The 21,023-nt window shown below is 40.3% G+C and overlaps 1 protein-coding gene across 5 annotated transcripts in view; it reads left to right on the forward strand.

The window, feature by feature from the left end:
* LRIG2 (leucine rich repeats and immunoglobulin like domains 2) overlaps positions 1–20,667 on the forward strand; it is a 78,520-nt gene extending 57,853 nt beyond the window's left edge. For 4 of the 5 annotated variants that reach the window (XM_057555667.1, XM_057555684.1, XM_057555681.1 and 1 more), the window contains 6 exons: positions 5,134–5,297; positions 6,934–7,254; positions 8,295–8,576; positions 11,318–11,767; positions 12,400–12,549; positions 18,931–20,667. In XM_057555667.1, the coding sequence (XP_057411650.1) occupies positions 5,134–5,297; positions 6,934–7,254; positions 8,295–8,576; positions 11,318–11,767; positions 12,400–12,549; positions 18,931–19,277 (1,714 nt within the window). In that variant the 3' untranslated portion in view covers positions 19,278–20,667. The remainder of the gene's footprint in view (positions 1–5,133; positions 5,298–6,933; positions 7,255–8,294; positions 8,577–11,317; positions 11,768–12,399; positions 12,550–18,930) is intronic. The other variant, XM_057555678.1, reaches the window with a different exon arrangement.
* Positions 20,668–21,023: the final 356 nt, after the last annotated feature.

Below are 21,023 nucleotides of genomic sequence, written 5' to 3' on the forward strand. Positions count from 1 at the left end.
ATCTATAACAGATTGGGAATTTAAAAAACTGGTCCTTCTCCATATATAGTTTGAGATACACTGGAAGTATGTGAGTTCAAATTGCCTAGGTTTAGATTCTTGCCCCATTCTTTACAACTGTGTGTTTAGCCTAAGACTCAGTTTCCCTTCTCAATATGGGAAGAGCACTGCCCTCAGGCTTATGTGAGGATAAAATGAGATAATTTGTTTATGGAAGAAATGTTTATTGTCATCTGCTATGTAAGGTACTGTTCTAAATGCTAAAAACGCAGTAGTGAACAAGACAAAGTCTCTGTCCTTGTAGCATATTACAATAAATTCTATAAGGAAGATAAATAATAAACCAGTAGGTATATAATATCTCATCAGATAATAAATGTTCTGAAGAAAAAGCTGGGTCAAAGGTGTACAGAGTGACAGGGATTGCTATTTTGAAGTAGTGAGGGAAGGCTTTTCTGAAGATAACAGCCTTTGAGCCAGGCCCTTAGTGAGATGAAGTGGCAAACCATTTTATACTGGGCGAAGGGCATTCCAGGCACAGGGAAGAGCAAGTGAAAAGGCCCTGAGGAAGGAGCTTGCTTTTTGTGCTTGAAGAACAGCAGAGACACTGGTGCGGCTGGAAGACAAGAGCAAGGGGAAGAATGGTAGGAGATGAGGTCAGAGACATAAGCAGGCCTGATCATGTAGGGCCTAATAGGCCATGAGGAGTTAGGACTTTTTTCCCCCTAAATGCACTAGAAAGCTTTTGAGGGTTTTGAGAAGATGCTCCACACAGAGCCTGGCATATAGTAAAAGGTGAATAACTAAGATAATAACAAAAGTTAAAATGTTATGGAGATCATCTTTTGTTATTTTCTGCCAGATTTTTTTTTTTTAATAAATTTATTTATTTATTTTTGGCTGCATTGGGTCTTCATTGCTGCACACAGGCTTTTCTCTAGTTGCGTCGAGCGGGGGCTACTCTTCGTTGCGGTGCGCGGGCTTCTCATTGCGGTGGCTTCTCTTGTTGTGGAGCACGGGCTCTAGGCACGTGGGCTTCAGTAGTTGTGGCACGCAGGCTCAGTAGTTGTGGCTCGCGGGCTCTAGAGTGCAGGCTCAGTAGTCGTGGCGCATAGGCTTAGTTGCTCCGCAGCATGTGGAATCTTCCCGGACCAGGGCTCGAACCCTTGTCCCCTGCATTGGCAGGCGGATTCTTTTTTTTTTTTTTTTTTTTTTTTAATTTTTATTTATTTATGGCTGTGTTGGGTCTTCGTTTCTGTGCGAGGGCTTTCTCTAGTTGTGGCAAGCGGGGGCCACTCTTCATTGCGGTGCGCAGGCCTCTCACTATTGCGGCCTCTCTTGTTGTGGAGCACAGGTTCCAGATGCGCAGGCTCAGTAATTGTGGCTCACGGGCCCAGCCGCTCTGCGGCATGTGGGATCTTCCCAGACCAGGGCTCGAACCCGCGTCCCCTGCATTGGCAGGCGGACTCTCAACCACTGCGCCACCAGGGAAGCCCGGCAGGCGGATTCTTAACCACTGTGCCACCAGGGAAGTCGTCTGCCAGATTTTTAAAGTGGCTTGCTTATTTATTTATTTATTTTTTGGTCTCTTGAGATATTTTGAGTTATTTCTCCTAAGGCTTACTTTAACTTGAAACAACTTACTGCATATCAGTATTACCTTTTTTTGGTTGTGATAATCTGAGGGCCAGCAAGAAAGTTTTAACTCTTGTTAAGATAAATCAATTTAAAATATAATTTATATAGTAGGTGAAAGCAAATATCGTAGTTTCATTTTTCAGAGAGTCATTTGGTGATTTTTTTGAGTTGGTTTGTACAAGCTGCTAATTCAGGAACTCTAATGCAGCTAATTTACTGAGAAGTTTTAGTTGCTCTTGGTTACTTTAAATTTAAGTCATATTTACAATACAGAATTTCACATCAACATTTATTAAAGTATCTCTTAATACTTTTGGTATCCTTTGCAGTGCTTTGCATAAATATTGGGGGGAGGTGGGAGAGTCAAATATGAATTAAAAATTGTTTTGCATTAAAATTGTATAATCATGGTAGAAAATTAGATAGTTAAACCAAGAGGGAGAGAAAGACCCCAAATCCCCAGTACTCAAAAGACAACCACTGTTGATATTTGATATATATCTATCCATATACTTGCGGAGAGAATGCAGGATATACTCCATTAGGTACAGCAGAGTTCATTAGCATGTGAAGGGTGGAAAGATGCAAAAGAAACAGAAGTGAAGGGAACTAAGTGAATCTTGTGGTATCTGTGGCCAGACACTATGCTAAATGCTTTATTTAAAAACATTTTTGAGGTAGGTGTTCTTAATCCCATTTTCCAGGAATAGAAACTGAGATTTTGGAGGCATTCAGTATCTTGCCTAAGGTAAGTAGTGGAATTAGGATGTAAGTACATGTCTCATGAGGCAACTTATATTATACCTGAGAAAGCATAAGTTAGGGCTTTCCTGGTGGTGCAGTGGTTGAGAATCCGCCTGCCAATGCAGGGGGCATGGGTTCGAGCCCTGGTCCGGGAAGAGCCCACATGCCGCGGAGCAACTAAGCCCGTGCCACAACTACTGAAGCCCGCATGCCTAGAGCCCGTACTCTGCAAGAAGAGAAGCCACCGCAATGAGAAGCCCGTGCACCACAACGAAGAGTAGCCCCCGCTCGCCACAACTAGAGAAAGCCCACGCACGGCAACAAAGACCCAACGCAGCCAAAAATAAATAAATACAATAAATAAATTTAAAAAAAAAAAAAAAAGAAAGCATAAGTTAAACCATATCATTCCTCTGTTCTTAACCTTCCGGTGCCTTCCCAGCACAAATAGGAAAAAAACAACTCAGGTTCTTTCCTTAGTTTATAAAGCGCTTTCATGGCCTGGTCTTTCTTGCCCATCTCTGTGACCTCATTCCCGTCACTGTCCCCTCGCTTTCTGTGCTCTGGCTTCAGTGGCCTCCTTGCTTTTCCTGGAGCACACTAAGCATCTGCCTCAAGGTCTTTGTGCATAGTTTCCTCTGTCTGTGACACTCTTACCTCAGATCTTCATGTGATTTGCTCTCTCGATTCTTTCAGGTCTTTGCCCAAATGCCATCTCTTCAAAGAATCTTTCGCTGACTGCTTTATCTAAACTGGTAGCTGCTGTCTCTATGTCTCTGCCCAGCTTTGTTTTTCTTGATAGGACTTAACTTTCTGACACTATACTTTGCATTTCTTTGTTTATTGCTTGGCTCTAAATACATAAGCTTTGTGAGAGCTGTAGTGCAACAGCCTAGAACAGTGCCTGGCATATAGTAGACTCAAATATTTCTCGGTGAATGAATGCATATAACATAAGAATTCTGAAATGCAAAAGGTAACTTTTGGCCTGCTTAATTAAAATTGCCCTTGATAAAGTATGGCTTTTGGGGTACCCTTAAAGACTGTTTGAAACTTCTTTGGAATCAGATCTTAGGTTTTTTTGTTTTTTTTTTAAAGATTTATTTATTGATTGATTGATTGATTGCTATGTTGGGTCTTTGTTTCTGTGCTAGGGCTTTGTGTAGTTGCGGCAAGCGGGGACCACTCTTCATCGCGGTGCGCGGGCCTCTCACCATCGTGGCCCCTCTTGTTGCGGAGCACAGGCTCCAGACGCGCAGGCTCAGTAGTTTGTGGCTCACGGGCCTAGTTGCTCCACGGCATGTGGGATCTTCCCAGACCAGGGCGCAAACCCGTGTCCCCTGCATTAGCAGGCAGACTCTCAACCACTGAGCCACCAGGGAAGCCCCGATCTTAGGTATTTTTATACCAAACTTTAAAATTACTTGAGGATTTTGGTGATGCACGCAAAGCAGGTTATAATGTTGTCAGAATCACTTGCTTTCCCTACTTCCAAGTGGATGAGACATTTAAGGGTCATTAAAATAAAACACTGACTTTTCACATATATTTTATAGGCCTATTATAACCACAAACCATTTTTCAGTGGTTCTTAGTTTAGGTTGCAGTACACATTGCCACAGGGCTGAAATGTTTTTAGTCTTGATGAAATAATTTGAAAATAATTATATCCTCTCCACAACAAAGATGTCTCTATGTCCCAATATATATAGTAAGCTCTTCCCCAAATTTCTCTGGGAAAAAATTTAAACGTCAAAAGTTTAAAGGACAGTACAATGAACATCCATATGCCATTTACCTGGATTCATCAATTGTTAACTCTTTGCTAAATTTGTTACCTGTTGCTCTCCCTCCCTCCTTCCTTCTTTCCCTTTCTCTCTCCTTCTGTCTCTCTCCCTCTTTCCACACACACTCATATACATATATACATACACTTATTATTTTGCTTAGCCAGTCGAAAGTAAGCTACAGACATCATGACACTTCACTCCTAAAATATCTCAGCATGTATTTCCTATGCAGGGTTATTTTCTTATATAACCACAGCACTATTATCACACCCAATGGAATTAACATTGATAAAATAATATTATCTAATATGCAGTCCATACTCAGATTTCCCTAATGTCCAAAAATGTTCTTTGTGTATATATATTTTCTTAATGAAGGATCACGCTTTACATTTGATTGTAATGACTCTTTAGTCTCCTTTAATCTAAAATAAATCCCTTACCCTTATTCCCCCCACCCCTTTTATTAGTGTCTTTCATGACACTGTCATATTTGAGGAAACAAGGCTGACAGTCTAAATTTGTTTTTTCATGGTTAGATCCAGGTTAAACATTTTTTTGGCAAGAAAAATGCTTAGGTGTGTAGTAAGCTTTTTTTTTTCTCTTAATTTATTTACTTTTGGCTGTGTTGGGTCTTTGTTGCTGAGCGTGGGCTTTCTCTAGTTGCAGGGAGCAGGGGCTACTCTTCGTTGCGGTGCGCGGGCTTCTCATTGCAGTGGCTTCTCTTGTTGCGGAGCACAGGCTCTAGGTGTGTGGGCTTCAGTAGTTGCGGCGCATGGGCTTAGTTGCTCTGCTGCATGTGGGATATTCCCAGACCAGGGCTCCAACCCGTGTCCCCTGCATTGGCTGGCGGATTCTTAACCACTGCACCACCAGGGACGTCCCGTGTAGTAAGCTTTTAATGCTGGAGAAACTTGGAATGAAAAGTAAAGGGCACTTCTTTTCCTCTTTGTTTCTGCAGAATTCTGAACACAAGCAGTTTGCTCTGTGACTGCCATTTGAAGTGGTTGCTTCAGTGGCTGGTTGATAATAAGTTTCAACATTCTGTGAATGTAAGCTGTGCACACCCTGAATGGCTAGCAGGGCAAAGCATCCTGAATGTGGATCTGAAAGATTTTGTCTGTGGTTTGTATTTTTGTTTTAATATTTTGTATATTACGCACTTACTATCTTAACTAACAGAATTTTAAAAAATTTTAAATGAATGCTTTCCCACTAGCATATCTATTTCCATTTCTTTAGGTTCTTTTCTAACATTTTTGTATTGTAATTGTAGCTTAAATTTTGTGTTTTTCGACTTAATATATCATAAGCAGTTTTTTTCCTCTGTGTGTTCTTAAATGATCATTTAAAATACTGTCAGTATAATAGCATCTTTATGAATGTAGGCCTTTCCCTTTTAGGGAGATTATTAACCTTAGAATAAATATCTAGTAGTAAGATTCCTGAATCAAAAAGTATGAGTTTTTTTTCATGAATTCATTCAAAAGCATGATTTTATATTTAGTAGACCTTGAAAAGTGCTACCAGGTGTTTTCAAACAGATAGCACTAGTTTATGTTGTCACCAGCAATGTATGAATGTACCAGTTTCATTTGGTTTCTATTTTTGATGCATTTTCCTGAGACAGAAGCAGCAGGGTTTGGGAGTTTTTTGGAGGGGAAGGGAGACAGAGACAAGTTGTCATAGACAAGTTGTCTTGATTCTAGCACTTAATTATAATTTCAAGTATACATCTATATTGTTTTGTCTCAATTTGGAAATTTTTCTTTTACATTTACATTTCCTTTAAAGTAACTAATTCTTAGCTTTACACAGTGGAACTTTTAGATTAGTGTATCTGTGTTGCATATCACTAGTAACTCTGATCATTTAGATACCTGTATATTGCCAGATGTATTTCCACAGTCTACTTAAAGATGCTTAGGACATTTGGAAGTTCAGGCACATAAAATACTTAAGTTGTTTTTACAAATTTTAAGGAAGAAAACAAAGAACCTAGTAATGATTAAATTCTGCTTACATTGCCATGAATGCCCTTCTGACTTTACTTAGTTTTAAACGTAAGCATACACCATCCACTTTATCTTCTTTTTTTAGTTATCACTTTTATGGCACAGTGAAATGTTACCCAGTGAAGACATTGGTTAAGAATTCATATACCTGCTTCTCTGAATCAGTCCAATAATATATTATTATTTATGAATCTATAGTTTATTAGCCAGTCCTAAGCCAGTCTTCATTTGGACATTTGACATGTTTGGAATTTTTCACTATTTTAGGTGAAAGTTATGCACAAAGTACTTTCAAATAGTATGTTTTATTAATAGGAATACCTATTTTTATATATGTTATATATACACACAAACACACACATACACATACACACAAGGGGTAATAGAATTAGAGCTTGTTTTAAAATTCTAATTTAGGTTTCTCCTTTTCTCGGTAACTGGTAATACTTAAGAACAGTAAGGGATGGTAGAAAGAGTGCTAAGCCCTGAAGTCTGAAGACCTGGGTTCCAGCCCAGGCTTGGATGCGGACTTACATATCTTAGAGCAAGTCATTTGACCCTTCTGGGCATCATTTTCCTCATCTTAAAACAAGGAAATTGGATTCTAGCTCTATAGTCCCTTTCAACCTTAACATGACATTTTGTAAACATAACATGCAATTTTATATTATTTGTTTTAAAATTGAATCTATAGAAGCAAAAATAAATAACTGACTTGGCTCCTGCCCCATTTTTTTTCTCCTTAGATGATTTTCTCAAGCCGCAGATAAGAACCCATCCTGAAACCACAGTTGCTCTAAGAAGCATGAACGTGACCCTGACATGCACTGCAGTGAGCAGCAGCGATTCACCCATGTCTACTGTGTGGCGCAAAGACAGCGAAATCTTGTATGATGCTGATATTGAGAATTTTGTTCGTTATCAGCAACAAGCTGGAGAAGCTCTGGAATACACTAGTGTCTTACATCTTTTCAATGTAAATTTCACAGATGAAGGAAAATATCAGTGTATTATTACTAATCACTTTGGTTCTAACTATTCTCATAAAGCCAAACTGACTGTGAATGGTAAGAAATTATGCTCCCTGATAGTTTTTTGGTTAGAAGGATTTTTCATGTTTAATTTTTGAATCTTTGACCAAGAAAATTAGGATAAACCTGACATTGCGGGGGGAGCCCTTACTGTTTTTGTCTTTAGGGTTATGACAGTATACAGACTGGATTGCTAATTTACCCACTTACTGTCCCTAATCAGTCTTTGACTAAGGGGTAAAGGTGAATTCTGTGGCTCTAGGAGATGGGCTACTTTCACTTTTATTTATGCTTTTGAAAAAAAAATTTTTTTAATTCTCCATTTTCTTTCCAGAACCATAATTCTGTTCTAAAAACTATGAAATTTATTCCTGACATTGTTCACAGGCCATCCACCCATAACTGGGAGTATTGAGAACATTTCTGGGTCCAGTGATCATTATCATTGTCTAAATGTAGTCACACAAAACCATTATTTGAGAACAATGCTCTTTTTCATTGTGGCTGTGAAAGAAAAACACAAAACAGCTTGATTGATCTATCGCCTGTTAGGCTGAATAACTACAATACTTCAGGCTTTGTGCAACCAAAAGATGTACATATGTCTTGCTCCTGGGTTGTTTCATGAGATGTTTGAAGGCATAAATTTTTTTTATCATGCAGTTTCCTTGACAGCTTTGTAGATGTTTGTTTGGGAAGCACCATTTAGTCTCTTAAGTGAGGAAGTCATAGTAAATATTAAGTTCTAAAATATATGTTCAAAAAGGTTTGTGGCTTCTGCTTTTTCTGTCCCTATCAAGGAGATCAGGTAGATTTGCCATGCATTCTAGAAGAGTTAGTCATCACTGTACTCCGTGCTCTGAGGTTCTGGGAGAAAAGATGGCCTCTAAAGTAGTGTTTATTGTCGGTGCAGGGAGCATGTCTTCTCAAAGAAATGGAGCATTACAACAGTTGGTATTTTGCCTAATAGAGTCTCCCTTGTATGTATGTATGAGTGTATGTATATATATATATATATATTTCCGCCCCCCCCCCCCCCCACACCCACTTTCTCTCGGTGATCTTTTTTGGAACAGAGATGCCATCTTTTCTGAAAACTCCAATGGATCTAACTATTCGCACTGGTGCCATGGCCAGATTAGAATGTGCTGCAGAGGGGCACCCTGCACCTCAGATTTCCTGGCAGAAAGATGGCGGTACGGACTTTCCTGCGGCTCGAGAGAGACGCATGCACGTCATGCCTGAGGATGATGTCTTCTTCATTGCAAATGTGAAAATAGAAGACATGGGGATCTATAGCTGCATGGCACAGAACATAGCAGGCGGCCTCTCAGCAAATGCTTCATTAATCGTGTTAGGTATGTTTATTGCTCCGTGGGTCCCTGCTTTTGTGGGAGTCTTTTTATTACGGATTGACTCTTGGTCTTAATGGCAAGAAGAATCTATGTTTGAGATTTTAGTTGGGATTCTTATATCTTTGTTTCCTTGTTCTGCCAATTTATGCAGGGTTATGTCAGCCTAGGATATTAGTGGATCAGTTAACTGAAATCTGGGGAAATTCTGAGGGCAGAATTAGAGATTTTTTTTTTTTTTTTTAATTTACCATCTTAACCATTTTTTTTCAAATTTTTATTTATTCATTTATTTATTCATTCATTTATGGCTGTGTTGGGTCTTCGTTTCTGTGCGAGGGCTTTCTCTAGTTGTGGCAAGTGGGGGCCACTCTTCATCACGGTGCGCGGGCCTCTCACTGTAGCGGCCTCTCTTGTTGCGGAGCACAGGCTCCAGACGCGCAGGCTCAGTAATTGCGGCTCACGGGCGTAGTTGCTCCGCGGCATGTGGGATCTTCCCAGACCAGGGCTCGAACCCGTGTCCCCTGCATTGGCAGGCAGATTCTCAACCACTGCGCCACCAGGGAAGCCCAGAATTAGAGATTTTTATCCCATGAATTGAAAATTCAAATCCCTTTATCCTGTTATATTTCCCTCTGTAAGTTTTCTACTTCATGTATATGTTTTTTCTACTATTCAATAGTGCGTTTGCACTTTTATACTGCCTCACATACTGCTTCACAGAGAACTTGAGACAATGTAACTTTCCCCCCAGTTCATTTTTTTTAAAAAAATTATAAGACGAAAAAAATGATCTGTCTTCTGGTTAGATTTCCTGTTTTCCTTCCAGTGTGCTCCTGTTAATCCTATCCTCTGGTAAAATGTCTTTTCCCCATAGATCTCCCCTGACAAGCCAGTTTGTTTTCTTACGAGAACACTTTTCTTTTCTTTTTAAATTGGGGTATAGTTGTTTTACAGTGTTGTGTTAGTTTCTGCTGTACAACGAAGTGAAGTAGAGTTCCCTGTGCTATACAGCAGGTTCTCATTAGTTATCTATTTTATACATATTAGTGTATATATGTCAATCCCAGTCTCCCAATTCATCCCACCCCCCCACCCCCTTCCCCCTTTGGCATCCATACATTTGGAGAACACTTTTCTTCATGGGACTCAAATTCAAGGCAAATTCTCTTTTCCTCTAGATGTTAAGGTTTTTTAAAATGTGTTGGTTTGTGTAATTACTTGTGTAATCAGAAAAATAAGTTTATTGTTAAAAAAATTTAAGATATGTAGAAAATTAGAAAAAAAGAGGGAAAGTCACTCAGACACTGTTAAAGATTTTGACATATTCTGGACTTTTTAAACACTCATCTTGGGACTTCCTTGGTGGTCCCGTGCTAAAGAATCCGCCTTACAATGCAGGGGATGTAGGTTCAATCCCTGGTCAGGGAACTAAGAGCCCACGTGCCTCAGGGCAACTAAGCCCGCGCACCACAACTACTGAGCTCGCGCCTCAACTAGAGAGCCTGCCTGCCGCAAACCGCAGAGCCCACGTGCTCTGGAACCCATGTGCCACGACTACAGAGCCCAGGCACCCTGGAGCCCGTGCACCACAACTAGAGAAGAGAAAACCCACATGCCACAACTAGAGAGAAGCCCACACGCGTGCTGCAAGGAAAGATCCCGCATGCCTCAATGAAGATCCTGCATGCCGCAACTAAGACTCAACACAGCCAAAAATAAATTAAGTAAATAATAAATCTTTAAAAAACCCCACAAAACTCATCTTGGGACTTCCCTGGCAGACGAGTGGTTAAGACTTCGCCTTCCGGGACTTCCCTGGTGGCGCAGTGGTTAAGAATCCACCTGCCAATGCAGAGAACATGGGTTTGAGCCCTGGTCCGGGAAGATCCCACATGCTGCGGAGCAACTAAGCCTACGTGCCACTGAGCCTGCGCTCTAGAGCCCGCGAGCCACAACTACTGAAGCCTGTGCACCTAGAGCCCGTGCTCTGCAGCAAGAAGCCACCGCAATGAGAAGCCCATGCACCACAACAAAGAGTAGCCCCTGCTCACTGCAACTAGAGAAAGCCTGCACGCAACAATGAAGACCCAGTGCAGCCAAAAATAAATAAATAAATAAATCTAAAGAATTAAAAAGATCAATGAAAGAAATACTTATAAACAAAACAAAAGCTTCGCCTTCCAATGCAGGGGGTGCGGGTTCGATCCCTGGTCGGGGATCTAAGATCCCACATGCCTCACGGCCAAAAAACCAAAACATAAAACAGAAACAATATTGTAACGAACTCAATAAAGACTTTAAAAATGGTCCACATCCAAAAAAAAAAAAAATCTAAAAAAAATAAAACACTCATCTTTATGTGGTTATGTATACCTACTTTTTTCCACTTAACATTGTATCACAGGGTTACCTTGTCATTGTCTTCATGAATATCATGTGGCTGTGGTATAATTTACTTACTCATTTTTCTGCTAGATTTTTAGATTTTTTCCCTTTAAAAATTAGAACTAATTTTGTAATAAACATTTTTGTGTATAAATCTTTGAATTCTTTGCTTAGGATAGCTTGCTCAAGATGGAATTCCTGAGATGAGATTTAGATTTTTTGAGGCTTTTGCTTTTCTGAAACATTAACTTCTAACCCTCCCATGAGCATATGAAAGTGCTTATTTCATCATAACCTGATTAGTCTAATTCAATTAGGAATAAAACTGCCTAATATTTTTTAATGCATCTTTCTGTTAGAGACACCCTCATTTATTAGACCTCTGGAGGACAAGACAGTAACCCGAGGTGAAACTGCAGTATTACAGTGCATAGCTGGAGGGAGTCCTGCCCCTCGCCTCAACTGGACCAAAGATGATGGACCACTGCTGGTGACAGAACGGCATTTCTTTGCTGCAGCCAACCAACTTCTCATCATTGTAGATGCTGGGCTAGAAGATGCTGGGAAATATACCTGCATTATGTCCAACACCCTTGGGACAGAGCGTGGTCACATTTACCTAAATGTGATTTCAACCCCCAATTGTGACTCTTCCCAGAGTAGCATTGGGCATGAAGACGATGGGTGGACCACAATTGGCATTGTCATCATTGTTGTGGTCTGCTGTGTTGTGGGTACCTCTTTGATCTGGGTCATTGTTATTTACCACATGAGAAGGAAAAATGAAGACTATAGTATCACGAACACAGGTGAGTGGTACCCGGTTGACCCTTGTGGCTTATACCTGAGTCAGGAATGTAGTGTAGGATTTGTTGTTAAATATAAAAAACTAAGGAGCTTTGATAATTTATGTGTGATAGAAGGAAGAGTTTTTCTGTTAAAATGTCCTACTTCCTTGATGTATTGGAACCCCTCTAGTGAATAAGTTTAAGAATTTGTAGACAGTCCCCCAAAACTTCGTTCTTACAAACAGTTGCAGGTGCACCTTCTTTCTTTAATACCTAAGGCTCATTTCCATTGTAATTTTCCTTTGGGGAAGAGTGGAGTCCTTATGACAGAGATCAGTCTTTCACACCTGTCCCTCACGCTGAAATCCTGTAAGAGAAGAGGTGCAGCCAGATAGATTGCTAAAGTGTGTCTATGGATAAGATTTCAGACTTTAGGGTTTTTTTCTTTTGGTAATACTTTTAAAATCAAGCTTGGGGGAGAATTCTAGTGAGAAATAATTTTCAGAGAAAATTCTAGGAGTTGTTGAGTTCCTAGGTACATAACATTTTCCTGGCCATTAGTACCAAAGTAGAATACATTTCCAAGATAGTCTTCTGAGTTTTGGCTTAAATTGCCTAACTTTATTTGAGAGTTACAGATGTCTCTTTTACAGACGAGCTCAATCTGCCTGCAGACATTCCCAGCTACTTGTCTTCCCAAGGAACACTGTCTGAGCCACAGGAAGGCTACAGCAACTCTGAGGCAGGCAGTCATCAGCAACTTATGCCTCCTGCCAATGGATATTTACACAAAGGTGCTGATGGTAATGACTTTTTATTATGTATGCTTACAATTTCGGCCTACCCTGTTTAGTTTTTTTTTAAGTGTATAGTTTTCCCCAGTAATCTGAAACAATATTTTAAAGTAAGCTACTCAGTGAAAACATTTGTCCCATGCAAAATAGGATGAAAATTGACTAAAGTTTTTTTTTTTTTTAATTTTTGAATTTTATTTTATTTATATTTTTATACAGCAGGTTCTTATTAGTCATCAATTTTATACACATCAGTGTATACATGTCAATCCCAATCTCCCAATTCATCACACCACCACCACCACCCACTGCCGCTTTTCCCCCTTGGTGTCCATACGTTTGTTCTCTACATCTGTGTCTCAATTTCTGCCCTGCAAACCTGTTCATCTGTAGCATTTTTCTAGGTTCCACATATATGTGTTAATATACGATATTTGTTTTTCTCTTTCTGACTTGCTTCACTCTATATGACAGTCTCTAGATCCATCCACGTCTCACGAAATGACCCAATTTCATTCCTTTTTGTGGCTGAGTAATATTCCATTGTATATATGTACCACATCTTCTTTATCCATTTGTCTGTCGATGGGCATTTAGGTTGCTTCCATGACCTGGCTATTGTAGATAGTGCTGCAGTGAACATTGGGGTGCATGTGTCTTTTTGAATTATGGTTTTCTCTGGGTATATGCCCAGTAGTGGGATTGCTGGATCATATGGTAATTCTATTTTTACTTTCTTTTTAAATTTTTATTTATTTATTTATTTATGGCTGTGTTGGGTCTTCGTTTCTGTGCGAGGGCTTTCTCTAGTTGTGGCAGGTGGGGGCCACTCTTCATTGCGGTGCGCGGGCCTCTCATTATCACGGCCTCTCTTGTTGCAGAGCACAGGCTCCAGACGCGCAGGCTCAGTAATTGTGGCTCACGGGCCTAGTTGCTCCGCGGCATGTGGGATCTTCCCAGACCAGGGCTCGAACCCGTGTCCCCTGCATTGGCAGGCAGATTCTCAACCACTGCACCACCAGGGAAGCCCTATTTTTAGTTTTTTAAGGAACCTCCATACTGTTCTCCATAGTGGCTGTATCAATTTACATTCCCACCAACAGTGCAGGAGGGTACCCTTTTCTCCACACCCTCTCCAGCAATTGTTGTTTGTAGATTTTCTGATGATGCCCATTCTAACTGGTGTGAGGTGACACCTCATTTTAGTTTTGATTTGCATTTCTCTAATAATTAGTGATGTTGAGCAGCTTTTCATGTGCTTCTTGGCCATCTGTATGTCTTCTTTGGAGAAATGTCTATTTAGGTCTTCTGCCCATTTTTGGATTGGGTTGTTTGTTTGTTTAATATTGAGCTGCATGAGCTGTTTATGTATTTTGGAGATTAAGCCTTTGTCTGTTGATTTGTTTGCAAATATTTTCTCCCATTCTGAGGGTTGTCTTTTCGTCTTGTTTGTAGTTTCCTTTGCTGTGCAAAAGCTTTGAAGTTTCATTAGGTCCCATTTGTTTATTTTTGTTTTTATTTCCATTACTCTAGGAGGTGGATCAAAAAAGATCTTGCTGTGATTTATGTCAAAGAGTGTTCTTCCTATGTTTTCCTCTAAGAGTGTTATAGTGTCTGGTCTTACATTTAGGTCTCTAATCCATTTTGAGTTTATTTTTGTGTATGGTGTTAGGGAGTGTTCTAATTTCATTCTTTTATATGTAGCTGTCCAGTTTTCCCAGCACCACTTATTGAAGAGACTGTCTTTTCTCCATTATATATCCTTGCCTCCATTGTCGTAGATTAGCTGACCATCGGTGCGTGGGCTTATCTCTGGGCTTTCTATCCTGTTCCATTGATCTATATTTCTGTTTTTGTGCCAATACCATGTTGTCTTGATTACTGTAGCTTTGTAGTACAGTCTGAAGTCAGGGAGTCTGATTCCTCCAGCTCCGCTTTTTTCCTTCAAGACTGCTTTGGCTATTCGGGGTCTTTTGTGTCTCCATACAAATTTTAAGATTTTTTGTTCTAGTTCTGTAAAAAATGCCATTGGTAATTTAATAGGGATTGCACTGAATCTGTAGATTGCTTTGGGTAGTATAGTCACTTTCACAATATTGATTCTTCCAATTCAAGAACATGGTATATCTCCCCATCTGTTGGTATCATCTTTAATTTCTTTCATCAGTGTCTTATAGTTTTCTGCATATGGGTCTTTTGTATCCCTAGGTAGGTTTATTCCTAGGTATTCTGTTCTTTTTGTTGCAATGGTAAATAGGAGTGTTTCCTTAATTTCTCTTTCAGATTTTTCATCATTAGCATATAGGAATGCAAGAGATTTCTGTGCGTTAATTTTGTCTCCTGCAGCTTTACCAGATTCATTGATTAGCTCTAGTAGTTTTCTGGTGGCATCTTTAGGATTCTGTATGTATAGTGTCATGTCATCTGCAAACAGTGACAGTTTTACTTCTTTTCCAATTTGTATTCCTTTTATTTCTTTTTCTTCTCTGATGGCCGTGGCTAGGACTTCCAAAACTATGTTGAATAAGAGTGGTGCGAGTGGACATCCTTGTTTTGTTCCTGATCTTAGAGGAAATGCTTTCAGTTTTTCACCATTGAGAATGATGTTTGCTCTGGGTTTGTCATATATGGCCTTTATTATGTTGAGGTAGTTTCCCTCTATGCCCTCTTTCTGGAGAGTTTTTATCATAAATGGGTGTTGAATTTTGTCAAAAGCTTTTTCTGCATCTATTGAGATGATCATATGGCCTGTGTCTTTTGGTTGGAGCATTTAATCCATTCATGTTTAAGGTAATTATCGATATGTATGTTACTATGACCATTTTCTTAATTGTTTTGGGTTTGTTTTTGTAGGTCCTTTTCTTCTCTTGTGTTTCGTACTTAGAGAAGTTCCTTTAGCATTTGTTGTAGAGCTGGTTTGGTGGTGCTGAATTTTCTTAGCTTTTGCTTGTCTGTAAAGCTTTTGATTTCTCCGTCAAATCTGAATGAGATCCTTGCTGGGTAGAGTAATCTTGGTTGTAGGTTCTTCCCTTTCATCACTTTAAGTATATCATGCCACTGCCTTCTGGCTTGTAGAGTTTCTGCTGAGAAATCAGCTGTTAACCTTATGGGAGTTCCCTTGTATGTTATTTGTCATTTTTCCCTTGCTGCTTTCAGTAATTTTTCTTTGTCTTTAATTTTTGTCAGTTTGATTATTATGTGTCTCAGCGTGTTTCTCCTTGGGTTTATCCTGTGTGGGACTCTCTGCGCTTCCTGGACTTGGGTGGCTATTTCCTTTCCCATGTTAGGGAAGTTCTTGACTATAATCTCTTCAAATATTTTCTTGGGTCCTTTCTCTCTCTCTTCTCCTTCTGCGACCCCTATAATGCGAATGTTGTTGCGTTTAATGTTGTCCCAGAGGTCTCTTAGGCTGTCTTCATTTCTTTTCATTCTTTTTCCTTTATTCTGTTCCACAGCAGTGAATTCCACCATTCTGTCTTCCAGGTCACTTATCCGTTCTTCTGCCTCAGTTATTCTGCTGTTGATTCCTTCTAGTGTATTTTTCATTTCAGTTATTTTATTGTTCATCTCTGTTTGTTTGTTCTTTAATTCTTCTAGGTCTTTGTTAAACATTTCTTGCATCTTCTCGATCTTTGCCTCCATTCTTTTTCTGAGGTCCTGGATCATGTTTACTATCATTATTCCGAATTCTTTTTCTGGAAGGTTGCCTATCTCCACTTCATTTAGTTGTTTTTCTGGGGTTTTATCTTGTTCCTTCATCTGGTGCATAGTCCTCTGCCTTTTCATCTTGTCTATCTTTCTGTGAATGTGGTTTTTGTTCCACAGGCTGCAGGATTGTAGTTCTTGCTTCTGCTGTCTGCCCTCTGGTGGATGTGGCTATCTAAGAGGCTTGTGCAAGTTTCCTGATGGGAGGGACTGGTGGTGGGTAGAGCTGGCTGTTGCTCTGGTGGGCAGAGCTCAGTAAAACTTTAATCTGCTTGAATGCTGATCGGTGGGGCTGGGTTCCCTCCCTGTTGGTTGTTTGGCCTGAGGCAACCCAACACTGGAACCTGCATGCTCTTTGATGGGGCTAATGGTGGACTCTGGGAGGGCTCACACCAAGGCATGCTTCCCAGAACTTCTGCTGCCAGTGTCCTTGTCCCTTGGTGAGCCACATCCACCCCCTGACTCTGCAGGAGACCCTCCAACACTAGCAGGTAGGTCTGGTTCAGTCTCCTATGGGGTCACTGCTCCTTCCCCTGCGTCCCGATGCGCACAGTACTTTGTGTGTGCCCTCCAGGAGTGGAGTCTCTGTTTCCCCCAGTCCTGTCAGAGTCCTGCAGTCAAATCCTGCTAGCTCTCAAAGTCTGATTCTCTAGGAATTCCTTCTCCCATTGCTGGACCCCCAGGTTCGGAAGCCTGATGTGGAGCTCAGAACCTTCACTCCAGTGGGTGGACTTCTGTGGTATAAGTGTTCTCCAGTTTGTGAGTCACCCACCCAGCAGTTACGGGATTTGATTTTATTGTGATTGTGCCCCTCCTACTGTCTCATTGTGGCTTCTCCTTTGTCTTTGGATGTGGGGTATCTTGTTTGGTGAGTTCCAGTGTCTTCCTGTCGATGATTGTTCAACAGTTAGTTGTGATTCTGGTGTTCTCGCAAGAGGGAGTGAGAGCACATCCTTGTACTCCTCCATCTTGGTTCAGGCTCTAAAGTCTTAACAGAGGAGAAAATCTTCTGACAGAATGGAGTAACACATCCTTAAACAAGGGATTGGAGAACACAGCAGAGGCTCCCTAACCAAAGTATTGTTATGGGAAGGAGATGCTCTAGAAACTTTTTTCACGTGTCTTTTGTCCTTTTCAGGCATGAGCACCCTTCAGACCATATCCAGGGGAGGTTGTATCTCCTGTTGACAGGTAGACATTCACTAAAGTTTAAAGGGCATTGATGATTCTCAGCTTATATTGGAGAACATCAGAGAGATATAAAATAGTTAAGTGAACCTGACTTCTCAACACTACTTTTCCCAACTCCACTCTTCCCATAGGGAGTGACAGAACACAGGGAAGTGAATTAAGGGGTAGAATTGGGTTTGACTCCCAGTTCCTCTTTCCAGCCATGTGATCACCAACAATTTACTTAAAATCTGAGCTTTAATTTCCGCATTTTAAAAATAAAGAAACAATATTTTATAAAGCATTTCTCTCACGATTCTTAAATATTCTTTCCACAAATCTGTGTAGTACTTCAAGTACTATACACATGGAAGCTCTATTCTGTTATTTTGGCTTTCCATGGAAAGGGGGATATTTCTAGCTTTTTTTTTTTTTTTTTTTCTTTTTGGCCATACCGTGCAGCTTGTGAGATCTTAGTTCCCTGGCCAGGATGGCCTCTAGGCACGCAGGCTTCATTAGTTGTGGCACGTGGACTCAGTAGTTGTGGCACATGAGCTCTAGAGCGTAGGCTCAGTAGTTGTGGCGCACGGGCTTAGTTGCTCTGCAGCATGTGGGATCTTCCCGGACCAGGGCTCAAACTTGTGTCCCCTGCATTGGCAGGCAGATTCTTAACCACTGTGCCACCAGGTAAGTCCCCCTCTAGCTTTTTAAAGATTACTTAAAAGCCTCTACTTTTTGAAATTTGTAGGAAATAACACTGCTTTCTGGGTTAAACTTAATTACTTCCTGTTCTTTTCCAGTTCTAACATTCTGTTGCTTGAACATGAATAAGTAACTCTCTATTTCTCACTTTCCTCTTTTTTTATCATTCAGTTTTCAAAGCACATAATTGTCCAGGGAGCTCATTATTAAACTTTTACTTCTGCCAAACACACACTTGTCAGGCAGGACTCTTGACCGTCAGATGCTTTCTCTAGGGGTCCTTTTAGCAATTAGTGTTGCTTAACCTCTTGACTTAACGAAAGTTATGTGGGCTTTTGTGAAATAAAGTCATCAAAACTCCTTGTTCTCTGCTTTAGTTTGCTTAAGCTAAACATGTGTCTTGTAGCACAGTGCCAGCCTTATCTTGGCTCCCTTGATTTGAGCATGACCTTATCCAGGCTGGACAAAGATGGCTTAATGTACTACTCAAGAGCATGGGTGCTGGAGCCAGAGGACCTGAGTTTAAATTGTAGCTCTTCACTCGGGCAGTATGTCTTTGGGCAAGTTACCTGACCTCTCTGTGTGGTAGTTACTCTGTCTGTAATATAGGGATAATAATAATACTTACCTCTTAGGGATGTTATAAGGATTAAATTAGTTAGTTCACAGAAAGACCTTGAAACTTCATCCTGTTTATAACGCAAGTTTTGAACAAATGCCAGATATGATGACAACTGTTAGAGAAAACTGATAGTTGGCAAAACTGATTCCTTAACTGAAGGATGTTTGGGTTCTTTCCCATGTTGTCATTAGGTGGCACTGGCACCCGGGTTATCTGCTCAGATTGTTATGACAATGCCAACATCTACTCCCGGACCCGAGAATACTGTCCGTACACCTATATTGCTGAAGAGGATGTTCTCGATCAGACGCTGCCCAGCCTTATGGTCCAGATGCCCAAAGAGACTTATTTGGCACATCTTCCCCAAGATGCCACCACCCTGGAGAGCCTGGTATCATCAGCAGATAGAGAGATGTCTGCCTTTCCCACCAACCATGAGAGGATAAATGAGAAGAAACTTTCCTCCACACAGAAGAGCAGTGGTAAAGGGCACAGTGTGTTTTGTTATTTTGGTTTGTTTTCACTTTCACCTACTTGATTTTTCCTTCTGTCATATAGGTAGCACTCTCATTTGACAGAAGCAAACAAGTTGGTATAATGGAGTAATTAGCTACCACTAATTGGTATAAACTAGAGCCAGAGATTTTTAGAGATTAGATTTAGAAAGAAGTCTGGATCTGTAGGATGAAAACAGCTTTTGTGGGAGTAACAAGATCTTACTTCTGAAGATTCAGAAGCCATGTAGAAAAAGTTTCTATAAAGAGGTTTCATACAGGCACTACTTCTTTCTTCCATGTTTATTTAAATAATGGAGACTTGAAATGCTAAGGATATAATGATTTGGGCATAATTTGATGAAGATTTTCACTGAGAAGATTTAAAAATGTTTTATTTGGTTCCTGTTCTATCAGGTAAATGTTGAATGTCAGTATCACTTGGAAGGTATTTGCTTTCATCTGTGAAGTATTACAGTCAGCGCCATAAGTGGGAAAGCAGTTTGGGGATAGCAGCCCAGGAAAAGAAACACATGTTATATTGTGCCGACGAGGCATTTGAAACAACCCAGTCAATGAAGCAAAGCAAAACAAAACAAAACTCTTTCTAGACCATGAAGGGCACTACTGAGCATGTCTTCCTGTCCATCCAGGCTTTTTATCCACTGTCACCCTCCTGTCAGCCTGAAATGAAAGAGCACTGGAAATAGGGTGGGGCTTTGCACCGCAGGTTTACAGTGGAAGACATTGTATAGTGGTGCTTCCAGGGATGGTTCTGGCTGGAGTGAATGAAATGACATGGACTTTTAAGATGTGCTCTGTTGTTCTTAGTTAAGAGACCACCTCTAAAGTTTTCTAAAGAGGGTACAGGTCAGAGAAAAATATCCTGTTATTGAAGTTAGTCTCTTGTCTTTAAAATTCTGTGTCCATGAAAGAAAGGTGCCAACACTAAATCCATTTCCCTGTGTCCTAGAAGAGATATACACACACAAAATAACTTTAAGTAGAACTAAAAATGCAGTATCTTTCCCCAACTTCAGGGATGTCTTAATTGTTAATCTGGTCTGTAAGTGAGGAAATGAGCAAATGAGAGTGCTTTGGTGCATTGCTTGTTCCTTAGCTAGGGTGCTGTAGCTCCTTGCTACTCAAAGAGTGGTCTGTCAGCATCAGCATTACCTAGGAGCTTGTTAGAAATGCAGAGCATGGGTCCCACCCCAGACCTAGTGAACCAGAGTCTATATTTTAACACAGTCTCCAGGTTATTTGTGTGCATATTAAAGCTTGAGAAACCCTGCTCTAGCTTACTTTGCACATGGGTTTTATTTTTATTTCTGAGTGTTTGTTTCTAGAATGTTTGGCTAGCTTTTTCCAAAATACATCCCCATGGAAGCAGCCGCATAGCACAGGGAGATCAGCTCGGTGCTTTGTGACCACCTAGAGGGGTGGGATGGGGAGGGTGGGAGGGAGGGAGATGCAAGAGGGAAGAGAAATGGGAACATATTGTATATGTATAACAGATTCACTTTGTTATAAAGCAGATGCTAACACACTATTGTAAGGCAATTATACTTCAATAAAGATGTTTGAAAAACAAAAACAAAAACAAAAACAAAAAACAAAATACATCCCCATGAAGTTAATATAACTTTCAGTAAATGTTCTCTGGGGAAAGAGCCCACCACTGCAGTAAATAATAATGATAAATGCATATTTTTGAAACCAAAGTACAGATAGCCTGATTTAAAATACCAGCTTTTGGTTATTATTTTGTTGTTAGAGTTATTGGCTTG

The sequence above is a fragment of the Balaenoptera acutorostrata genome, chromosome 1, assembly GCF_949987535.1.
Source record: "Balaenoptera acutorostrata chromosome 1, mBalAcu1.1, whole genome shotgun sequence".
NCBI lineage: Eukaryota > Metazoa > Chordata > Mammalia > Artiodactyla > Balaenopteridae > Balaenoptera > Balaenoptera acutorostrata.